The following is a 12,168-nucleotide window of genomic DNA, read 5'->3' as shown; positions in this document are numbered from 1 at the left end:
TATGACCAAAATTCTATATCACATTTTTTTAAATTATCCCGGTTTCACGGTATTCGGCGGTATTTTTTTCCCATGCATGAGTGGATGTTAACCAAATTTTCCACTTCAATTACTGCAGTAGATTGGCTAAGAATAACCTATTCCACTGTCGTGAGAATTGTACAAAAAAACATTTTAATGTGCACACAAATATTAATACAGGTTTGCAATGCCCCATAAAGTGATAGTTTTCAAGGGGGTGACACTAATGAAAAGAGGGAATCACACTGCATGACAGATAAACTAAAATTTTGACAACATATTGTCAACCATTTAAAGAGGCGTTTAGACTTAGTAAAATATCCAGAGGCGCTTGTCAAAAGCGCCTGGAGGGATGAAATATCATGGAGGGAACATTGTATCGTCTCGGATCCTGTTCTTGTCCTTTATTAGCACTAAGGCAATTTTAGTTGGTACCACACCCTCCGCCTCAGCTTTTGTATTGGCTTCTTTTTCAACCTCATGTAGCATTTTTATAGAGTTAGCTAATGTGTGATTGTTTATGACTTCAGCTACGTTTCTCATTATCAGCTCTGTGCATTGCTTGTTTTCAGGAAGGTTCATTCGTTGGTAAACTGCGTCATCTAGATCTAACACGTAAATCTGGGCAAATTTGCGATCGTGATTTGGCTCAGGGTGCACAGTTCCAATCCGATGCAATATTTGTCCACACATGCGAAAGCAGTATGGGCCATTCCCAGGTGGTGGCTTGATATTAACCCCGGTAGATGCAAAAGCAAATGAACTATTGTAGGATACTCATTAATCCCAATTAATTTTCATGATCAGTGGATTCATTATAGAATGCGTTCTCAGATACCTGGCGGAATTGTTCAGCGTCTGTCCGTTGTTCCTGTCTTTGGCTTTTTCTTTGTTGGAATACTGAACGTCTTAAACCTTTTAAATGACTTTGTAGTCTTTCTGCAGTTTCTTTTTGGATCTGTGCCTCTTTTGCATCTGGTGTTGCAGAAGCACGTTGTAGGCTCCTTCATTCATTGTTTTTATCCATACGGGCTCGGTTTTGTATTTGTAATTGTTGAGCTCTTTGTTTTTGGAGCCGTGACTCCTTTGCTTGTGCTGTTTCAGAGGTGCATTGTAGGCGCCTTCGTTCATTGTTTTTATCCATACGGGCTTGTTTTTGTATTTCCGTTAGTTGAGCTGTTTCTTTTTGGAGCCGTGACTTCTTTGCTTCTGGTGTTTGTGAAGCGCGTTGTAGGAGCCTCCGTTTATTGTTTTTATCCATGCGGTCTCGTTCTTGTTTCTCTGTGGCTATGTCGTTGGGTACAATCTTACTTTTAATACTGAATTTCTGTTACGTGATTCAAATATGCCACACAGACCGCTGGCAAAGTGGATTAGAGCAGCTTTAGTTCACAGGTTGTGTTGTTTGGGCGCCACCAACTGACTCTGGGAAGCCGCTGGGTTTGACTCTGAGGCGTAGTGTGCATGCGGTGCATCCGCCGTCCGTGCATAAATTAAACTGTCGTTTAGTAATATAGATAAAATAAAACAAGTGCAAAGTGATATATATATATAAATAATAAAACTGCAACTTGCATTTATAATGCTATTTGTGGTATAGTGGGTTCGCGGCTTCAAAAAAAAAAAAAAAAAGGCCAGTGTTTAAATCCAGTTCAACGTGTCCATTTCCATGGGCGCGATTGCATGACCGCAGGAGGTTGATGAGATGTTTGGGGTGAGTCGTGCCTGCATGTGCGGGTGCGATCGTTCTCAATTGCTTCATCGGCTTCCTGCGGTGTGTGATTAAGGCACTGCGCCCACGGAGACATATATTTATGGGCCGGCAGGATAGGGGGAAGGATAAAAGAAAAGATATAACAGAAGGAGGTTAAAGAAGGGAAAAGGCAGTCTTGGGAGACGATCCGGACAACCAGGAATGAGAAGGCAGCACGAGCTGGGGCTCTGTTAGGGAGCACAGACTGAGGCGCTCTAGGGGCTGGTTCACCCCACTAACTAAGCGTGTAGAGTGGGGCGAGCGAAATGTAAGACCTCACAATGGATCCGAGGAACTACTGAGTGAGCGCGAAGGAAGACGCGAGGTGTGCCGACCTCAGACGGTCTGGCTGCGCAGTGTGGCGGCAGCAAGGAGTTCTTGCTGCAGAGGCTCCGCTGGCAACGCCAGTGATGGGTGAACCAGGGAGACAGAAGGTGGTGGGCTGCGATCGAGTGAGGAGAGAGACTGCATTTTAACCTCTATTTTAACGGATTTATTTATTATGTAATTTTATCCCCACGTTTCACTGGTTTTATGGATTTGCTATTTATTTGGGTACTGTATTTTTTGAACACTACACAATGGACACTTTTGGTTTTACTTTTGACTGTTTTTAACAAAAACACTTGAGCACTTTCCACCATCCCCTGGCTTCAATGAGATTTGTCAGCTCATCTAGGTCATAACTATCGACGGTGTTGGTTCAACAGCCTCCCATGTAGGAAGAGGGAGTCTGTAGGGGACCGGCATCATCACACTATTATACAGTACCCAGGTACATTACACAGTATTGGAAAAAAAATAAAACAAATACAACTTGGCTTGCAGTATTATCCAGTAGCACTATTCACACATTTGAACATAATGGTCCACATCCGTCCTTTTAAAACCAAAGTATCTCCAGACAACAGACAAGGCTCCTTTTTTTTTGGCAGAATTTCTTCTGTGTCATCATGTTCAACTTTATCGTCTGAAACAGCGTCACTTTCAGAATGTTCTTTGTCCATTTTCACCGCTCAATACCTCCACTAATGCATGTATTCTGTTGCATGCATGTTTAGCTGTGCAGCAGTAAAAAAGGTCCCCCCTTAAACAGTATTCCCGCTGCACCACATTCCAAATGTTGCTTAGGATATTTAAACTGGTGTTGTGGTATAAGAAAAATCCATATCATAACAAAAATAAAAAACGTTTTTTGGTATGAACCGGTATACAGCCCAGCACTACGGTACATTTTCTGTAGCTTGGAAAATTCCCATTTATTGAAACACCTTTGACTCTATTTCAGGATTGTGTCGAAACTGGAGGCTATATCAGCCGTATCAAGCACATCTCACAAAGGGCACTTATTGCCATTCACACTCACAATCAGTCATACACAGCCAATTCAGACTCCCCTTTGTACATCAACTAATATATCTTTGAGATGTAAGGGGAGCATCGGAGAATCCAGAGAAGAACCCCACAGAGACATGGATGTGCAAGCTCCAATCACAGATTGGCCAAACAGGATTCCGACTTGGATTCTCTAGCTTTCACTGTGCCATTGTGCAGCTTTCTTATTTTAGCATTTAAAATAAAGCTAACTGAAGTTAATTTGTATTTTTGCATAGATTACTAATTTCACAAGTAGCATTTAATCAGGACACACACTGGGTGTTTCTAAATATTAGTTTCAAACTTCCCCACCCACCAGACAAATAAACATCATAATGTGTAAAGCAGCAGATAGTAAGGATGACTCATAGAACAGTGTCTTTTCTTACACATTTAAAACAACATACAAAATATAATTATGGTTGACAAATGCTATACGGTTAAAGAGTACTTAATCAGTCTACCATAGACTATACAATTGAACACTGGCTAAATTCTAGGTTTTACTTCTCGTTTTGGTATTTTAACATTCTTAGTTTCCCACTTTGCACAAATTCCAGACATGTTGCCGAGCTATTTAAGCAACAAGCCTTAGGGAAGTCTTATAATTCCATGTAACTGCATCCATTAATGCAGGCAAAATTTGCCACAAGGTGCTTTTCCATAACATTGACGTATTCAGAAAACAGTTCCAGCAGAGTGTGGCTTTTGGACTTCATTGTAAAACCACATGTATTTAGCTCTCTGTATTAACAGTGTTGTTGGCAGACAATAGTGCGTAGTTTTGTACATTTAGATATCAAAATTAGGACAGCTGCTCTACTTCAAATCCAGTGTAGCTGGATTTTGTTTTCAGTATCCCTGAAATTTTAATGTTTGAATAAATGATCTCTAGTTTTATATTGTACTGCAGGAGCTTATAACCCAGTCTTGAACATAGCATATGTATCTAAAATTAAAGTATTTTACTCCAAATTAACATTTATTGTGAGCAACAATTTGTTGCAGCTACACTATCATTAGAACTCACTGGGTAATAGCACATTTCCTTTTTCAGTTTTACATTTTTATTTATCTTGTATGACAGAAGGTTGAGCCGCCTTCTAGAAATTAAATCTCCTTCCAAAAAGAGGTGTGGTAAATATAACCTAACTTATTGTTATTTAAGGGTGCTGCAATAATTGAGTGACGTCTGATTTATACATAATTACAGTATAAACTGTAGCATTACAGTTTAAAATGTTGAGACATGAATTATGTGTTTATTTTATTTTCATCCTTCATGATGTTTTTGAGGATGTTAGGCAAATTTTTTCCTTATTGTTAATTGCTTGAATCGCACATCCTTATCATTTTCTCTTGATACCACGGATGCACTGGTATATTTATAATCATCCTGTTACAATTTATTCCATGTAAGACAAACGGTACTAATCTAAATCTATCTAGATTCTAGTTTTATTTAATACACGTTGCAGTGATTATAATTTTATTGCTTTTTATTGAAACTAATTGGGTGAAGCCATTAAAGAAGTTTAAAATTAAGAAGTGTAAGCCTTCAGAAAGCAACATTAGTCATTTCTACAGCCTTGGTTAAATGAACACCTAGTCAAATTAGTCTTGGTCTACATGTATCATCCCACTTCAAAGACACTCAAATATTTATATTTACAAAGATCAAAAGCATTATTGTATTTGTGATGTGAAGGGGTAGTTATCTAATGTTTTTCTCTTTTTTTAATAACAGAAAGACTGAAATAAGACATTTAAAATTGTAAGCAGTGTTACCATTGCACATGTGAACCTTTGTCATCACGTGTTGAATCTCATCACTGACCTTTTTAAACCGATTTAATCTGTACTCCAATGTGTCTCTTATCTATAAAATAAAAAATGTAAAACTTCAAAATCAGAGCATCTAAATTTTGACAAAGAATTGTAGGGCTGTATTTATCAATTCAAGTTTATTTTCTAAATGAGCAGACCCTGCAATGTACTGGAACTCTGTCAGAGTTGTACCCCAATTTGCACTCAGTGCTACCAGGGTAGGCTCCACTTTTCCATGGCACATTCTCAGATCTGCTCAATCCATTTCTATATCTATAAATGTATGACATTCTAAACATGAACATTATTAAAGGCTGTACAACTGTCCATTCAGCTAGGTTTAGACTTGTTAAATTCAATTTATTCTGGAATTGGTCAGTCAATTTTAGAGCACACTTGCACACTGTCCAACAGTTACTTGTACTCAGCCAGTCTAGAACTAATAATTGACCTTAACTGTCTCTTAAGATGTCGGAAGAAAGTTGGGGTGTCTGAAGAAACACTAACATGGACACTTATAGAAATATATACCTCTATCTTCTCTGGGCTCTCCCATTTCAAAAACATCCATTTTAACTGACAATTGTGAATTGTCCCAGTGTAATATCTGCACAGGTAGTTTTTCCAGTTAGTTGCGTAATTACACCAGTACAAAGTGGAGCTCTGCATAATGATGGGTGTGGCCTGCAGTGGATGCATCAGCTCCCCAAGCCCGACACAGATACAAGTTCAGCAGCACACATGGCTTTTATTCTATTGTGGGAAACTCTTCCCAACAGTTTCCTACTAGCCAGTGCACAGTACAAAGCACAATAATAATGCACAAAGCACTTTCTCTTCTTTGGCTTCGTTGTATCTCTTTCTCTCTGTCTTCCTCCACTCCTCCACCAGCAAGCTATGCCTTCTCCCTCCTGACTCTGGCTCTTGGAGAAGTGCCAGTAGGGTTCTTTTATCCTTCACCCAGGAGTACTGTGGCCTGTTAACATGGTCCAGAATCACTTACAGGTGAGACGGAAATCCAATAAAGTAGGGCCCTGCACTCCTTGTAGCACTCCACTGGTGGCACCCACGGAACCCTAACAGGGCTATGCCGAACTCAAACTTCCCATGAAGCCCTGTGGGAATCTGAGGAACTGCTGCAACCCAGGGGGGCTGCTGTCTTAACGCTCCAGGGGCGATAATGCCCTGTGTGTGTCCTCTCCCCTGGACCTTACATTAAGTAGGCGTTAAGACAGCGCCGGCCATTCACCACATGGAAAAAACCTGTTTCAGAAAATACATGGGTGATTGCGGAAATTGTTCAGATGAAAAGTACTGCAGTATCATCACTAAAGGTGATGTCTTATATTCTCAAGCCTTATTACTGATAGATGAAATACAGAAAGAATTCATTTCACTCTAGAAAAACTGAAAAATACAATTTATGTGCTAAGCATTGTGTAGCAGCAGACACAATGCAGGGTCTGCGGCAGACAGCAGTCAGATGATTGATGGGCTAAAGGCAAAGCCCCAACCCATTCCTGACATACAAGAGTGAAATCTGAAAGGCTGAACCTCTGCCTATTAGAAATGGTTGATGACAGAATCCTAAGTTATTTCTGGGTCAATCAGGAGTCAAATGTGATCATTTGTTTCAAGCAGTTCGATCTTTTTTATGTTTTATAGTAGGGAAATTTAAACATTTTAATAGATTGTCTAATTTCTTTATTAATTAATTTCTTTTCTTTGCAGGTTTGATGAGCTTGTGAAAAGGTTCAAAGTAGAATACCATGCTGGCGGCTCAACACAAAACTCTGTTAAAATTGCCCAGGTTTGTTATATTTTATATATCTTATAAATCTGGCACCACAAATCTAATTTTGGACATAATAAATCAAATATTGTAGATTAATCAACACATTTAAATTTGAAAGTGCATTTATCATATCTTCTGTTGATTTTGATAATGCATTAGTTAATGTGTTTGATTAAAATGTACGCCGTACCTATTTTTGAAACATAAGCTTGAGCCATTTTGTTTCATTGAACTTTTGTCTTAGTAAAGACTCATTATGCAAGTAATGTATGTATTTATTTCACTGGAACTCTGAAACTGTAAGTTCAGTTTAGTAAGAGGTATATTCTAGACAGGTCCTCCCTGCGTGGAGTTTGCATGTTCTCCCCGTGTCTGCGTGGGTTTCCTCCGGGCGCTCTGGTTTCCTCCCACAGTCCAAAGACATGCAGGTTAGGTGGATTGGTGATTCTAAATTGGCCCTAGTGTGTGCTTGGTGTGTGGGTGTGTTTGTGTGTGTCCTGCGGTGGGTTGGCATCCTGCCCAGGATTGGTTCCCTGCCTTGTGCCCTGTGTTGGCTGGGATTGGCTCCAGCAGACCCCCGTGACCCTGTGTTCGGATTCAGTGGGTTGGAAAATGGATGGATATTCTAGACAGTAACAATGATATGCAGAAAACATCATCATTGAAATTCTATTTCAAGATGAATTGTCACTCAAGATTTAAGTTCAAGTTTATTGTCCTATGTAGATGTGCAGTATATCTCAGAATAGTGAAAGTTGCTATGTTAACATAAGAAACACTCGCCTCTAATGCATACATAGAGAACAAATACATTGTATACAATTATAGACTCTAAATGATTGTACAAAAAACAGTTGTGCAAAATTATCTTTAATAATACTGTTTTAATTTCTAATGTGTGTTATATATGTTCTAAACAGAAGGCAGCTGGATGTTGGTCATATTCTGAGAGCATGATAACGTGACCATACAATCAACTGTCAATTGAATGAGTGCCAAGATTATTAATTTTCTAATATAGCACAATGTGCAAACAAGATAAAAGAACAGAAGCTTTGCATCTGTCCTTGGGTTTTGATGTACATGGGTAAAGGTTTCTATCCAACCACCCATTTTCTGACAGGCATGTCTTGTTTGAGATCTCAGGAACACGATATCTATCCTGGCTACACTGGTCACAAAACAGGAGCCAAAACTTAGATGGAAAAAAAATTGCTTCAGTACTTCAAAACGTCCACATTGGACTATCATTCATTAATGTTATCAAGCACAAGGCAAATCTCTGCAATTATGTGAAATGCAATGTGTTAATGGACCTGTGTAATCTCAAATATGTGGTTTGTGGAGTTACTGAAACTGCTTGGTCAATTCTTGAAAATGAATCTGCAACACTTAATTCAATACACATTTGAATGGTTTAGGAGACAAATGTGATGATGTCTCCAATTAAAACTAATTTTTGCACTTAGTCCAGTTCAGTGATTAATTCTGAATTAACACACAGACATAAACAATAGCAAAGTTTGATCACTTATGTAAAGTAGCTTGAAAAAAACAGAAAAAATGCTGTTTTATAGGAATTCTTTTCAGTTCATCACTCCAAAAGATGTTTCACTACTCACCCTTTCAGCAGTATCCCCTCTGATATAGATGGTAATGTAATCTGCTTTCTGCTTCTGATTTTTAATGACCAGCTCCTTAAAGTGATGGTGGTATCATCAGCAAATTTAATGTGTTAAGGCCAGACAGTCGTAGTTGGATAAGGAGTCCAGAAGAGGTCTCCGCTCATTAGCCAATGTCAAGGGTAGGCAATGTCGTTTCTTTAGTGCCACAGTGACTAAAGGTTTTCATTCCAACCCAATTGCTCAATTAGAAACCAATCTTTGCCAGTCTCACACCTTATTTAATTTTATGGCTTGTTAATTTACGCAGTGTAAGGTTTTTATATCATAGATTTTTTCCTTTCCAAGAATATAATACAAATGATTTCAAGCCTAGAACGAATAATTTTCAGTCTGTTACATTTTTCTATGAAGTGTTTTATTAAATCAAACAGTGCATGATGAACACACACAGATGTAAAAAGAATAAAGCTAAATGGAGAACTGATGGCTACTTTGTCATTTACATCTTATTGCTAATAAGGAGTCATTAAAACACTCAATGCAGAGGTGTAAGATTGAAATAAGCTATTAAGGACCGACATTGTCCAACCCGGCCTATGTCAATCATCAGTATTGAGGATAGCATGCTGCCAAAAAATATACACACCCAGTTCTGCAAGTTATTCCAAAGTCCAGTTGCAGAGGGTGACACAAAGTTTCAAGCTAAGGAATTTGGTGGTCAGCTTTGATGGTACAAAAATATTAAATGCTGAGCTGTACTCTACAAACAGAACTCTGACATAACAGGTTTTGTTTTTACTGATGTACCTACCCAGTATGATATAATGTAAAAAGAGATGGCATCCTCTTTGGACCAGAAGTGGTGATATGCAAAATGTGGGTTGCCCAGACTATCTAAAATATTACATCAAATGTGTCTTAGCAGCAGTCTCAAAACACTTCATCATGCCTGAAGTGAATGCCACTGGCTTCTAGTCATTCAGACAATCTATTTATTTATGAGACGAGAATAATTATTGTTCTAGTTTGAAGCAGGTGAGGACCACAGAATCTGCCAGTGAAATATTAAACATGTAATTGAACACATTAAGCTAATTGGTGCCTATACGTTTTAAAATGCATTCTGAAATTCCACCCGGACCAGATGCCTCCTGGACATTAACTTGTTAAAAATCCTCCTTACATCATGTGCAGAAACAAAAAAAGATTAATCACATAGTTATGTTTGCAGTTAAACAATGAGCTGCTTGTTATCTTAATCAAAATGGATATTAAAGGCATTAAGTTTATCTGGGAGAGAAAATGCAGATGATGTTGGATGAGGGTTTGTTTGTTACCGTAAGCATCTCTAAAATCTACCAAAGTTTGCATAAAACATTCATGCTTCTACCCTCAGTGCAAATCATATCCACATCATGAGCTTGTATGTGCATTTCTTGTAATTCTGTATCTCCATATGGAATTGCACATTTCAACATTGCAACATTTGCTGTGTGTTTTCAGTAAATTTGTGATGTCACTGGTGATTCATGGTTTCCTATTATGAAATTTATGGATTGTTTTCCAGACACATGGTCATCCACACACTTTTTTGATAAATCTCATTATGACATTTGCATGCTCTTCCAGATTTGATTTAGTTTGTTCTCTGGCTACATAAAGTACAGCAAGAAAAAATGTTCTCTGATCTCTTCAAGTAGCCCATCTTCTTGGTTGGCAGTTGTCATATTGTGCTGTTGCCAGGGAACAATTCAGTTCAGTTTCTTTTTGTATAGTTCACAGGTTTGAAGGTAAAATACAATTCCAAACTTAAAAAATTAGAAAATGCAAACATGAAAAAACAAACTAAATGCCAAGAATACAAAGTAATTTCAGAAATTTAGAATTAAAGCATCATAATAGTATATGTTCATTAATGTTGTTGAGATATAGTGTGACTAGTTGGCATTGTAGTAGAAGAGAACAGAAACAGCAGTATCTCTGGAGAATATTAACTTCTGTGTCCCACAGTCAGACACATTCACATTTCTGGAGAACTAGGCCAACTTGCAGCATTATATAAGTTTGTGCTGGGCAGTCTAATAAAAAAGAAAATCCTTTCATATTTGGATTGTGAGGCTCCCAGTATCTCTGGTTTCTTTCCATGGGTAAGAAACAAAGCTTGAAGTTAGAGCAATGCCACTACAGCAGGATGCTGAAAAGAGAATCAGAATAAAGGGGGTTATAGTAGTGGATTATAATTATTGAAATAACCACTTTTTTTTTGTAAAAATAATAACAAAGATGCAGTAAGTCCAGCTAGTCCTCAGCTGTAATCAAGGTATCATAGACTAAACTAGTGAGTTTTCAGCCTGGACGTAAAAGCTGAGACCAAAAGGACACCTCTTATACAAGCAGTTCTGTAAGTATCCTTTTTCTATAACCAATTCCAAAGCTTTTTCATCACAACTAAATACACAAGAGATTTTGAAGAGGCTTGCATTTGTAGATCATTTGGCAGAAGGCGAGAAACACTTAAAAGAGTGAACACAAGCAATGGTGAAGTAGTAAATGAGGCATAGCATTCTTAATTCAGCATTACTTCCGGTTTTATATAACCTTTCTTGAGATTAACTTTATTTTTCACTTTCTCATATACAAAGTACAGGAAAAGTATTGTAATCATCCAAAGATTCAATGTCGAGATTTTGATGAATCTTGATGTTTTAGACCTCCCTGACTTTCTCGTATACGAAGTATAGGGTGAAGTATTGGACTCCTCCTAAAATTCCATTTCAAGATTTTGATGAATCTCAACGGTTTAGACCTCCCTGAGTTAGAAAATGCCATTTTTGGAATTATGTCTGTGTGTGTGTGTGCGTGTGCGTGTGTGTGTGTGTGTAAACACGATAACTTGAGTACACGTTCACTTATGTCTACCAAAATTTTGCATAAAAGTATTAGGTACAAAACGTAGATTTCTATCAGTTTTTGGGCTATTTCCATTAACCAGAAGTTGTACTTTACCTTTTATTCATGCAGCTGCAGACTCCGATTTATTCAGCTTTACTTTTATAATAATTGTTCAATATATTATCAGTTTTATTTGTTTTGTTGTTGATTGTTCTTTAATGTACATAATATAAAAATATAATTATTGTCTTGCAGTTACTCCTCAAATATTCATCCTCATATCTGAGTATACGAGAAAGTCTAGGGGAGACCACTCCTGATTTTTTAATATTTTTGAATGAACTTTTGTTTTGGCATTTTTGGTAAGAAAATAGTAAAATTCAAACATTTGAAATTTGACCATGATTAAGATTAAAAGATGATATCCACTCCAGTAAGACATGACACACATACCTGGCTATTATTTATTTAATGGAGATAAAAGTAGCTGTAAACTGTTGGTTGAATGCTAGTGGTCAAAGTATATCTCTGTAATGATCAGATATAGGCCATGAATGGGTAGCACTGTGTCAAAATGGTTGGTACTGCTGCTGCCTCATGAATCTAGCATCCTTAGTGCTAATTCTTGCCTAATTGTTGTCCATTGTTGTCTCCTTCATTCTCAAGTTCATTAATGTTAGGTTGACAGCTTTATGCTTACTAAGTGTGGGTGTGGGTGCAGGTGTGTTCAAGACCAGGACATGCAATGCAGTGGAGTAATGTCCCATCCAGGGTTTGTTCCTGCCTTGTGTTCAGTGCAGCCAAAGTAGTTTCCAGACAAATTCCAACCACATACCCACCCCAATGGCCCTAACTTGGATTTAACCATTTTTAGAATG

At 37.9% G+C, this 12,168-nt stretch overlaps 1 protein-coding gene across 4 annotated transcripts in view; it reads left to right on the top strand.

Annotated features, from left to right (window-relative positions):
• Positions 1-12,168, top strand: part of LOC114647068 (adenosine kinase-like) — a 594,211-nt gene that overhangs the window by 181,755 nt on the left and 400,288 nt on the right. For all 4 annotated transcript variants that reach the window (XM_028795583.2, XM_028795585.2, XM_028795582.2 and 1 more), the window contains exon 4: positions 6,710-6,788. In XM_028795583.2, the coding sequence (XP_028651416.1) occupies positions 6,710-6,788 (79 nt within the window). The remainder of the gene's footprint in view (positions 1-6,709; positions 6,789-12,168) is intronic.

The sequence above is a fragment of the Erpetoichthys calabaricus genome, chromosome 2 (genome assembly GCF_900747795.2).
Source record: "Erpetoichthys calabaricus chromosome 2, fErpCal1.3, whole genome shotgun sequence".
NCBI classification, from domain to species: Eukaryota; Metazoa; Chordata; class Cladistia; order Polypteriformes; family Polypteridae; genus Erpetoichthys; species Erpetoichthys calabaricus.
The sequence above is the reverse complement of the archived record's forward strand: the minus strand, read 5'-3'. Positions and strand labels throughout refer to the sequence as shown.